Source organism: Lipophrys pholis (assembly GCF_963383615.2).
Source record: "Lipophrys pholis genome assembly, chromosome: 12".
NCBI lineage: Eukaryota > Metazoa > Chordata > Actinopteri > Blenniiformes > Blenniidae > Lipophrys > Lipophrys pholis.
Genome location: NC_137641.1, coordinates 7,318,846 through 7,331,095, shown reverse-complemented (window position 1 = coordinate 7,331,095; position 12,250 = coordinate 7,318,846). Strand labels below are relative to the sequence as shown.

The following is a 12,250-nucleotide window of genomic DNA, read 5'->3' as shown; positions in this document are numbered from 1 at the left end:
AAGCTGCTCTCTGTCTGATTTCTTCATTCTAAGAAACGGGGGAATTCTCCAAGAGGAGGAAACATTTGAAACATCTGAGTCACACAAACTCCACGCAGGAAAACAAAAACACGACACACTCATTACCAACACTACAAACCTGAAATAACCCCCAATAATTACATCTACAACACGTTTTAGCTGTTGTTGGGGGTTATTTTAGGTTTTGTAGTGTTGGTAATATATATATTTTTTTTTTGCTTTGTTCATGTAGTTAGTGAATTCATCTAGTTTAGTTTGGTTTATTAGTTGTGGGTGGGCAACCAGGAGTGAAGAGGGTCTTGTGTGGGGTCTCCTCCCGCCATGGTGCTCCTGATGAGTGCTGCGTGTCAAAGTAAAAGCTTACAACTTTCACACATTTCATTAAAGAGTTTCCACATGTGTTTAATTTACTTTGCTTGACAGTTTTAGGATCATGAGTGACTTGTGTGATTTACTGTTCTTTCAAGATGATGTGCCACATTCCACTATACATTGATCCTGAAAGTAGTTTCCCACAAATATCAGTAATAATTAAGAGTTGACGGACCAAAATACCGCGGGTCGCCGACCCCTATTCAAGACATTTCGAGGGTCTCAACTGCTTCTTCTCTCAAGACAAATGTGGCTCAGATATGTGAGAAGAAATGTAGGCAAGAGAAACCATGTTCAGAAGAAATCATTCAAACTCTTAATGACGTTTGAGGATTATTTTGTACAACTTGTTTAGTGGACTCCCTGATGCGGCCCAGCCTCACCCAGACTCTGCCTCCCGCGGCCCCCCGGGTCCATTGAGTTTGAGGCCCCTGGTCTAAAGGGAGCAAGGAGGCTCCTTTCCTTTGCTTATTGAGAATTCGGACCGTCCTCATCATGGCCGCCACATAAAACACTCCCGGGGTTCAGGAGAAGTCGATAGTTCAGGAGTGAGGTGGGACAGTTCGGACGTACCTCCAGAGTTACATTGTGTTGTTCAGGTGTTCCCTTCATTTCTTTGAGCTCAAAGCAGCATGTGCTTCTATGTTCAATGCTCATGAACCCCCCAGGAAACTCTTTGGAACGTGAGAGGAACGTGATCGGAGAAGAGAAAATTAAAACAAAACTAACGCAGCATGTCAAAGTTTAATTTATGAAGTTAAATTTTATGGATTAAAATCCCAATATGTTAAGCAATTCAAAATTTAATTAATAAAATGAAAACATAAAAATGTATTCACCGACGGGGAATAATAACAACTAGAGAGGATCGGATGATTACATTTTGTCAGTTACATTGCCGGAGAACCAAACTCAAAGGTAAGACGGTGACAATCCCTGTGTCACCTGAAGGCCACTTGTGGTTATTAAATAATCAGGAAAAAACACACGGACGCTTCCCCCGTCCCCCCGCTCATGTTTCCCTACCATTCAGTCAAAACACTGCAAAAGAAAAAAAAAAAACCTCACGCGTCACATTTGCTGGAGGTTCCTCATTCCTGCTCCGTGGTCTTTACCAGCTTTTTTTTTTATTATTTGCATGTGTTTTGTTTATTTACTCTTCAACTATTTGTTACCATTTTGACTGTTTTGTTCTGTCACAGCAGCCTTTAGCCACTGTCGGTGGTCCCAAGAGCTCCGAAGGTTACACAGACAATGGTGAGTCCAATATATGCCAAAGGTAATTATTTTTACTGACATACAATGTAATATATATTGTTTTTATTACTAAATACTGCATGCATGTGGGGTTGATCTCCAACAATGAGATAAATTCCATCCTTGCAAATCAGTTTTGCAAAAACAATAGTTTTTAAACCTATTTTACTGTTTTCATTGACTGTTTTTGCGATGATTTGAAAAGAATCAGTGAATCATCTCACGGCACGTCACTGGATTACGATGTTGTAGTAAATCGGTGCCTACTATAAACACAGGATACAAACACGTTTGGTCCTTCCGTTTCACTTCTGCCACTGACAGAGAGTAAGTTGTTCCGTGGTTCTCAGCTCCAGCTCATGTAGAAGACTTCAGGTCGACAGGACAAAGTGAGACCAGCGTCACTCTGCAGTGGGACAAAGTGAACAACGACATCAGCTTCATCCTCCGGTTTCTTGGTACCGAGACACACATCAGAGCTCCAGATGGAGACGGACCAGTAACTCACACTGTCTCGTCTCTCTCTGCTGCACCTGAGTACACGTTCACTGTCTCCTCTGGGTTTGGGAGCGTCAAAAGCAGCGGAGTCAGCATTAATGCAGTCACTGGTGAGACGCTGTTTTCAAGAAGCTGTGGGAGGGAGGGAGTTTGTTTGTGTATAACGTGTATAATGTAACTCTTTGTAGGAGAAATGTATTTCTTGTGGCTCTTTGTCTCTGACTGTTTGGCCGCTCCTGCTCTAGAAGAAGAAGAAGAAGAAAGTTCGGCGCTCCAGCGTCTCGCCGAACAACTACAACAACAACAAAAACTTTGAGAAACGCTTCTTCAGTTCTTATGGGTTCTGTTAGGAGGACGCAGGGGCCTTTACTCGGACGTCAAAAGCCCCGTTTCCACAGTGCCCCTTGGTACCGGTGCCGGTCAGGTGGGGGTTGACTATCCGTAACCAGACCCGTATCAGTGCAGCGTTTCCATTACACGGGGAACGGTTTGAAATGTAGGCGGGGTTATGAACGGCTGCGTAATCATGCAGGATGTGACGCCATAACGGGAGGACATTTTCAAAAAGTTTCCTGATTGCTGCAGAAGAACTGATTGGAAATGGCTGCTTGCTGGGAGAACAGCGGTTGTCACGGACCAATGAGCAGACGGCAGTGTTGAAGCTCCTCCCCCTCATATCCGGCACATTGTGCCTGGTACCCCAAGTGGAGGGGTAGCGAGAAATGGTTACCAATGGTACCTGGTTGGTAACGGTTCTGAGTCAGTGGAAACGCACAAGAACCGGTTCCGACCTGACCCGTACCGGCACCAAGGGGCACTGTGGAAACGGGGCTTAAGCTGCAACACAACAATTGTGTTTGTTGTGGCTGGTCACGCAATGTTTACTGTCACGCGATGATGTCACATACCTGCGTCATCCTGCAGCCGCTCACAACCCCGACTCTCTGCGGTGGGACGGCGCAACAGGGTTGGGTGTGGGTGCGCCGTTTACCGTACCGTGCGGTGGAAAGGCGGGCCTGTGATGACCCTCGGGTGTGCAGCTCAGCTCCAGTGCAGGTCTTGACGACACCGCCCGGCACACAGACACACGAGGAAGAGGAGAGAACAGAAGGCACAGCAGCAGAGCGACACTTTGTTCAGTCACAGCAGCTGAACACTGAGACCAGCCCAAAACCAGCCTTTAGCCACTGTCGGTGGTCCCAAGAGCTCCGAAGGTTACACAGACAATGGTGAGTCCAATATATTCTAAAGGTTATTATTTTTATATTAATATTAATTATCTTATGACACTTTTCCTAATGTTCCATATAAGATGTGACATATAGATGAATAACGTGATCAGGAATTCAGCTTTAAAATGAAAGAATGTACTTTTTTTTTTTTTGTTGCATCTTTTCAAAGGTTGACCTCACGGAGACGGGACTGGTGCTTTTTGTTCTCACAGGTTGGTGCAACTTTAAAAAGGCAGTTCCATCTCCACCTCATGATGAGCCTGTGTTTAAGTGAATTACCTGAGCGAAGGATTGCCACCTGTTTAGTTTTAGGTTTAAGGTCAAACCAATATTTCAGAAAGGGCAGTGTCCCCGTCTTTGATGATCACTTGTCACCCACAACTTATATATATTTGATTTGTGTAATCAGAGGCAATAATCTGTTTTAGCCTCTGGCTGGACCACAATGACTTTACGGCTCACTGACTGCAGTAGAACTATTCCGTTGACCTGCTTCCGTACAGCACAGGACCCACTGAATAAGTTAATGTGGTGTGTTTGTTCTCCACATATTGAAGAATCAAGTCAGTCTGACAGAAATATTCTTACTTAATGTGATAAACTTTGTCTATGAGCAGCTTGTAGAAGTGACAGCGACAGGAACAAACAAACAACTGTTCAGTTGTGTAGATTAGAAATATAGAAGACATCACTGGTGGAGATGTTACACAATGAAAAGCTTGTGGAATATAGCTGCACGGCAAACAGGAGATATTACCTGGTTATTCAAATGAGAGGTGAGGAAATGATCCGATCTGTGATACTAACGGTGTGCGGTCATGAGAGGCACATTTGTTTGACTGGTGGCACGACATGAAATTTTGCATTAAAAGATTAAAAAAAAAAAAAAAAAAAACACAAATAAGCAGAAATAATGAGGAGCTGGTTGGTGAAGGTGTGACGTAAACACAAAGTTCACTATACTTAGTGTAGAAGTCTATAGTCATCTTCCCAAGTTATTCACTAATTTTACATGAATCATTTACCTTCATGTTCACAAACAGCCGCCGTCTAACTACTTATTCTTTAAATGGTGGCGGATTTGAGGATAACGGAAGTTTTCACTGCGAGTGTGGAGATTCTCATCTGGTGGGTTAAATGAAAAGAATATATCAACATGGTGACCTCCGTTCCCGCTCTGTGACGTGATTTAACTCGCAGAATTTCACCGTAAAGACCCGTAAAGTTGGTTTACCTACTGTGTGCGACGCGAGCAGCGAGGAACACAGAACCTGAATTTACATTGAGTTTATTCTCAAACTGTGGTATGCTCAGTGGTATACTGAGTAAAGGTACATCTATTTTTTTTTAAATGAAATCAATTTGAAAAGATGTCATATTAAAAAAAAAAAAGGATCCGACATATATAGTATTAAATATAGTGCTTTTAATTTGATGAAAGGAAAAAAAACCAGCTGTGATTCTTAATGTTATCACGTGCAATACATACATACAAGAAAGTTCTGTTTCGTAGTGTTAATCTATTATAGCAACATGTAAAAAAAAATGCAATAGCGCCACACCTGAGTGATCTAAAGGGGCCATATTTATCTACAATCTACAAGACAATCTCAGTATATTGAGCAATAAAAAGAGAATAAGAAGTAGGGACGTGTCATTGCGGAGAGGGAAAGAGAAGCTGCTAAATCCACTGAGCTGTTTTCAACCACTTGGATTTCTGAAGTCAAAATGGATTTGTTAGGATGAGTATAAGTGCCTGTACAGAGCTCCAGCAGTACACACTGCAGTACTCGCATACCACTGAGCTCCTTCAAAATAGAAATCCATTTCAAAATGTTTCTTATAGTATGAAAAAGTGATGTGGTGTAGAAGGGGAGAAACAAACAAAACACATTCGAGCCACATGAGCAATAAATACGATTTCCCCTTTTATTTGTGGAAAAACTGTTGTTGTTCTTCGTGTTTCACTAAGTGTTGCTGCACCTTTGTTAGGGTGAGCAGGCCCCTGGGGAGGATTTGGTGTGTCTCAGGAGAAAACAGGAAGCAAAAGGGGATTGAATAGAAAAACACCAAAAACAGGAAAATACTGACAGATGAAGAGCAAATCAAAAGCTGCATACTTTTGACGAATGACCTGTATATTCTGCTTCGCTTTAGGACTGATCACCAATGTCGTTTTTGCCCAAACTCACTACACCTTTGTAAATACACCTCTGAACTGGACAAACGCTCAGCGCGTGTGCAGGGACGACTTCACGGATCTGGCCACTATTGAAAGTGGAGCTGACGTCGACGCGGTCGGAACCACAACTTCGAACTATACTGGTGAGTCCTGAATACCCGACACGCACCGTTGTGGCCACTCTTTCGTCCCAAAAATCTAAATTCGGGGTTGCCCTTTGAGGAGGAGAGTTTCACCTCGCAGAAAGTTCGCCGAGAGATTTTCCCAGGTTTCAAAATAAAGGCGCACTATTTATTTAAACAAACAAAAAATATTCTCTGTGGTTTACCTTCTTAAAATAATACAAATACTTAACATAAATTGTAGTCTGTACAGTTTCGTGTGCCTGCGGTACGAAGAACCGTCACTCCCTTCCTCCGTCCACACTCACAGAGGGCCTGCCGAGGAGGAGGAGGAGGAGGAGGAGGAGGAGAGAGCCACAAACAAAAGAAAACAAAAAAAACAAGAATACTTTGAATAATATTTCTTATCATTATGTAAGTTTGCAACAATTTGTAGTTTCACATGTCTCCAACACGCACAGTATAACCCACTACGGAAGAGTTTTAGGGCCACTGAAGAAGAAAAAAAAATTCGGAGGCTACAAAAAAAACCAAAAAAAAAAACCTTCGTGGCCCCAGAAAAAGTCGAAACTCAAATTCGAGATTTTTTTTTTTCGGAGGCTAAAAAAACCCAAAAACCTTCGTGGAGTCAAAGTCGAGATTTTTTTTTTTCACGGTGGAACAAAAAGTCTGTCCATCCACATGCCAGCGCGTGTGACTGCTTCCTCAAATGCATATCAGGCGGTTTAATGAAGTGATGAAAAGATGCTTCAGGACAGAATATAGCTCATAAACACGGTGCAGTTATCATCAGTATCAGGATTATAAGAGACAGAGCAGCCTGCTGCGTTGTTCCGTCGCGGAAGTTCGTCGAATACGAAGGACAAAGACACGGATCCCGGGCTGCTTATTTAAATGTTCTTATTAATCAAGGAAATCCTGTGTAAAATCACATGTCCATAAGCAGTAAGCAACCCGATATAGTCAGAATTAAGTGATTTAATGTGATTTCACATGTCAGTCTGAGCACCGTCACCCAGGTCACATTGCACCCATTAAGAACCTTTCCTGTCTCGTGCTCTACCAACTGAGCTGCCCGGGGCCTTTGACAGGATCAACATCTTCTATTTGAACAGGAAAAGCTTGGATTGGTCTTCATGATGACTTGCAAAACAGCTGGACGTGGTCCCTGGATGACAGCAGCTTCTATGGCGAGGGAGAGGCCACGTATAGGAATTGGTACAGTGGTCAGCCTGACAATGAAGGGGGACAACAAAACTGTGGAGATTTTAGGATTAGGTATTCATTCAATGGCACATGGCTGACCCTGTCCTGCCGTCACAAACAATGGTCTGTGTGCTTCAATGGTGAGTTTTTTTTTAAAGAGTAACATTTAAAAAAAAAACTTTTCGACATGGGCTTCCAGAAATGTCAGTACTTTTCACTGCGTGTAAAAGGGTTGAATAAGTCATTGCCTTAGAAACTTCTGTCAAATATTCAGCTTTTTCCTTTTATTTGATTAATAGCAAATAGTAGAAGAACTCATTCTTTTCTTATTAAAGGAAAAAAAAAAAAAAAAAGTGCATTTATTTCCAGGTACACTGAATGGAAATGCAACCTTTGTTAGGATTGAAACGTGGAGCACTTGGACAGAAGCTCAGAGGTTCTGCAGAGAGAACTATGTCGATCTGGCCAGGTGCCGTATGAACTCACTAGTTTGTTCATTCCATCCATCAATCAGTGAATTTGTTGAACATACAGTACGATGCAGATCTGCTGCTCTCGCCTCCACAGCATACGAGACGAGACCGAAAATGAAATGGTGAGAACAGTTGCAGGTGGCAACGATGTGTGGATTGGTCTGTATCGGCGGCACGTTTGGTCTGATGGGAGTGACTCTCTGTATCGGAACTGGGAGGAGAACCAGCCCGACGCTGCAGGCGAGACGTGCGTCGCTACGTCAGTCCAGTCAGGGCTGTGGTCGGGTGAAAACTGCTCCATCCAACTGCCTTTTGTCTGTTACACAGCAAGTAATAATTATATATTAATTCCTAAATACTGCAGGCTTGTGGCGTTGATATCCAACAATAAGACTTATTCCATCCTTGCAAATTCTTAATGCAAAAACAACGTTTTCATGAACTCTATTTCCATATATTTGAAAGAACCGGTGGCTCATCTCTCGGCACGTCACTGGATTACAATGCAAATGTTTGAACGATTTACATAAAGATCCTATGAAACAATAGGTTATTTGTATGTTTGTGTTAAATTGGTGCCGTCTATGAACACAGGATACAAACACGTTTCACTTCTGCCACTGACAGAGAGTAAGTTGTTCCGTGGTTCTCAGCTCCGGCTCATGTAGAAGACTTCAGGTCGACAGGACAAAGTGAGACCAGCGTCACTCTGCAGTGGGACAAAGCGAACAACGACATCAGCTTCATCCTCCGGTTTCTTGGTACCGAGACACACATCAGAGCTCCAGATGGAGACGGACCAGTGGCTCACACTGTCTCGTCTCTCTCTGCTGCTACTGAGTACACGTTCACTGTCTCCTCTGTGTTTGGGAGCGTCAGAAGCAGCGGAGTCGGCATTAATGCAGTCACTGGTGAGACGCTGTTTTCAAGACGCTGTTCTAAAGTATGAGGAGACAAAAGTAAAATGCAGCAAGAATGATTTAAAACCTTTCACTCGGTGGTTATATTTCTGGTAATCTCTTGCGCGATGTGACGTAGAAGGATAACTGGACGCCCTGACATCGCCCACCAGTGTAAATCTATGAGTTTCATGTCCGTCTTGTGTGTTTGCTCGTCTTCACGGGGACGAAAGTAGGAAAAGTTTGAACGCGGGGAAATGCAAGACTAGAAACTGTAGCTTATGGTAACCCTGTAAACTACTGCTATCAGATAAGAGAATGTCAGTTTTTCAGGTGATCTGTTTTAGGAAAATACATTTCTTATTTAGTCTGACCGTATCAAAGTAGACAAATCATCTCGTTTATGTTTTCTAAACCTCAGATTTTCTTTTATATCAGACGCCATGATTATTGATGAAATGATTCAGGAATTAAATATTGTTGTTGTTGTTTGTCTCAGCTCCTCCAAGAGTAACCAGCCTTGGAATATCAAGAAGAAATCAGACCAGCGTCACTCTGCAGTGGGACAAAGTGAACAACGACATCAGCTTCATCCTCCGGTTTCTTGGTACCGAGACACACATCAGAGCTCCAGATGGAGACGGACCAGTGACTCACACTGTCTCGTCTCTCTCTGCTGCTACTGAGTACACGTTCACTGTCTTCTCTGTGTTTGGGAGCGTCAGAAGCAGCGGAGTCGGCATTAATGCAGTCACTGGTGAGACGTCTTGACGCGTTAAAGTGAAATTACTGATAAATGTACATACAGAATTTCTAAGTATCATAATGAACGTCGTCTTTCCGTTCACTTCATTCCATGTAAACCCCTTGGCACGTCTTCTTACAACAGAGGGACCTTGTAAGTGTGCATTTTTTTTGTATTTGACATTTTTCTTTTCCAGAATGTTTTCTGCTCACAGGAATACGTCACACCATACACCTATAAAGAGCAACCTCGTGTGTCTTATCCAGGCACCTTGTGAACACTCACTGGGTTGTGCTTTGTGAGCTTCTCCGTTTTTTTCCGTCAACAGATTACGTCTATAGGTGGAAAGTCAGCTTCAGTTCAAGTGTTGAACTATCACAATATGAAAAGGAGGCTCTTTTGGACCAGGTGAGACTAATATCAGTTAACTTCCTAGTATTAACTATCATTTATGTTTAATTATACTTTTGAAAAAAAGCTAATTCAATCCTAATTTAGACATTTTCTTCGTTTGTGTGTGTGTTTTTTCTTCTGCTTTTTTTTTCTGATTCAGCTCATAGAGAAGTACGGCCTGCCGCCGCAGTCTGTGAAGAAAAAGTCTATTACTTGAAACGACTGGATCCAATTGGAGGCGCACATGGAAGGATTTCAACCTTTTACATTCAAATTCGCTTTCCAAGGGAATTATATGATATATGATAAATGCCTAGCATCACTTTGTGTATTTAATGTAACTGCAACAGTGGCAGGGATGCGTTTTGATGAAGTTTCTTCCACTTTTCTGTCATCGTTAAATCATTTTCATTCTATTGCTCAGGTCTGTCCTCTAGTCCTGACTCTCTCTATTGTTCACACAAGTTAAAAAAAAAAAAAAGGCAACATTATGCAGGGATATTGTCTGTTTGTCTCGTGGATTCTTGGATTTGTGATTTTGCTTTGCCATTTTGATTTTGTTCTGTGGATTGTTGCACCTTTGCTTGGTGGTGGTGAAGTTTGAGACGACGACCTTGAGAGCGACTGAAAAAGCGCTTGAGCGGGATTATAGTGACATCTGCTGGGGAGTTTTATGTACTGCACGTGAGGGGAAGCTTTGACCAGGGACCAAAATTTCCCAACTGTTTATTTAAAATAAATAAACAATTGTTTTCCAACCAAACTTGTGCCACTGTAGTAAATCCCACTGAAGATCTTTATTTTCAAAAGAATAACTTCTACAGTCTTTCACTTGCACAAGGTACACAGAGTCGGTGTGGAGGAATAATGCCAAAGCTAATCTCCCAAAACAAACTTTTTTTTTTTGTAGGTATTCATTTATTTATTTTTAGCTTTTTATCTGTCAGTCATTCATTTGTGTTTTCCACCATTGAAGAAAAACCATCATTGCATGCCAAGGCCTGATTTCCTCATCAAGAAACACAGAAGTTACCAGGTAAAGTGGCTTTAGGGATGCTGTCGAATGAAAGTGCTTGCAATCTTTGATCTTCGTTTACAGTATTGATCATTTATACCCATATACAATCATATAAGTCAAAAGCACGTGGGGACAAAAGGATAAAAAAAAAACCATGAAGCTATACGGCGATGAACATCTACTCTTTTCTAAATCCTTATTCAGACTTATAATTGTAGTTTATTGTCATATGCAAATCACCAAACCTGTTTCCCCCTGTGCCATGAAATTCTTTTTCTGCTGTCCACAGAGAATGCCAGCAGCAAAATAGCACAGTGCAAAATAGGTCAATAACTATCTACAATACGTAAATAGAAAGTAGCGCAAGAAGAGGTGAAGAAATGTTTATGTACAAATAGAAAAACTGGAGTAAAAAGATGCGGCATGAAGCATGTACAAGCGGTTCTGTGCCAAACGAGTTGTATGAGGGAGAAGGATCTTCTCATCTACACTGCGCCAAACAAAATATAGGGAAGACTAAAACAACACATCTTAGATCTCAATTCATGGAATATTGCTGTTGAAAGTCTTTATTCAATATATAGTAGAGTGCATTGAGAACAAAATAACATAAAAATTATTAATGTAAATCAAAAATGATTCTCCCATTCAGGTCTGGATTTGGAATCAAACTCAAAATCAAAGTAGAGAATCACAGTGCAGGCCGATCCAACGTCAGGGAAAATTCCTCCAGACAAGTTAAAATGAGGCTCAGTAGTGTGTGTGGCCTCCTCGTGCCTGTAGGACCTCCCTACAACGCCTGGGCATGCTTCTGATGAAGCGGCGGATGTTCTCCTGAGGGCTGTTCTCCTGAGGGATGTTCTCCTGAGGGAAGTTCTCCTGAGGGACGTTCTCCTGAGGGATGTTCTCCTGAGGGACGTTCTCCTGAGGGAAGTTCTCCTGAGGGAAGTTCTCCTGAGGGAAGTTCTCCTGAGGGACGTTCTCCTGAGGGACGTTCTCCTGAGGGACGTTCTCCTGAGGGATGTTCTCCTGAGGGACGGCCTCCCAGACTTTGATCAAAGCATCAGTCAACCCCTGGACAGTCTGTGGTCAACGTGTGGTTGGTGGATGGAACCAGACATGATGTCCAGATGTGTTAATTGAATTGAGGTCTGGGGAACGGGCAGGCCAGTCCAGAGCATCAATACCTTCATCATGGAAGAAATATTGACACACTTCAGCCACATGAGGCCTGGCATTGTCCTGCATCAGAAGGAACCCAGGAACCACTGCACCAGCATCACAGTGGGTCTGAGGATCTCATCCCGGTACCTAATGGCAGTCAGGGTACCTCTGGCTAGCACATGGAGGACTGTGGGCCATCCAAAGAAATGCCTCCCCACACCATGACTGACCCACCGCCAAACTGGTCATGCTGGAGGATGTTGCTGCAGCAGAACGTTCTCCACGTTCTCCAGACTGTCACATGTACTCAGTGTGAACCTGCTCTCATCTGTAAAGAGCACAGGGTGCCAATGGCTAATCTGACAATATTGGTGTTCTCTGGCAAAATGCCAATCGCCCTGCACAGTGTAGGGCTGTAAGAACAGCCCCCCCCCCCCTTGTGGACATGGGCCCTCATAGCACCCTGGTGAAGTCTGTTTCTGACAGTTTGAGCAGAAACATCACATTAGTGGCCTGCTGGAGGTCATGTTGCAGGGCTCCTGCAGGGCTCCTCCTGTTCCTTCTTGCTCAAAGGAGGAGGTAGCGGTCCTGCTGCTGGCTTGTTGCCCTCCTACGCCCCCCTCCACGTCTCCTGGTATCTCCTCCATGCTCTGGACACAGTGCTGGGA

The 12,250-nt window shown here is 43.0% G+C and overlaps 1 protein-coding gene across 2 annotated transcripts; it reads left to right on the top strand.

The window, feature by feature from the left end:
• The first annotated feature begins 3,171 nt into the window (after positions 1-3,171).
• LOC308118069 (macrophage mannose receptor 1-like) lies at positions 3,172-10,161 on the top strand. Of its 2 annotated transcripts, none has more exons than XM_080477291.1 (10): positions 3,172-3,377; positions 3,550-3,592; positions 5,538-5,705; positions 6,800-7,030; positions 7,260-7,359; positions 7,458-7,648; positions 8,017-8,274; positions 8,762-9,026; positions 9,336-9,415; positions 9,561-10,161. In XM_080477291.1, exons 1-9 carry the CDS (start codon positions 3,375-3,377, stop codon positions 9,346-9,348), a joined length of 1,272 nt encoding a protein of 423 aa, XP_080333417.1. In that variant the 5' UTR covers positions 3,172-3,374; the 3' UTR covers positions 9,349-9,415; positions 9,561-10,161. The 2 variants fall into 2 exon arrangements, with proteins under 2 accessions (XP_080333417.1, XP_080333416.1); XM_080477290.1 differs by having other exon boundaries at positions 7,458-7,693; positions 9,561-10,160.
• The last annotated feature ends 2,089 nt before the right edge of the window (positions 10,162-12,250 follow it).

Coding starts and splice junctions, on each gene's coding strand:
- LOC308118069 (XM_080477290.1), top strand. Junction 7,031..7,259: donor ATGGTCTGTGTGCTTCAATG/GTGAGTTTTTTT, acceptor ATTTATTTCCAG/GTACACTGAATGGAAATGCA. Junction 8,275..8,761: donor CGGCATTAATGCAGTCACTG/GTGAGACGCTGT, acceptor TGTTTGTCTCAG/CTCCTCCAAGAGTAACCAGC.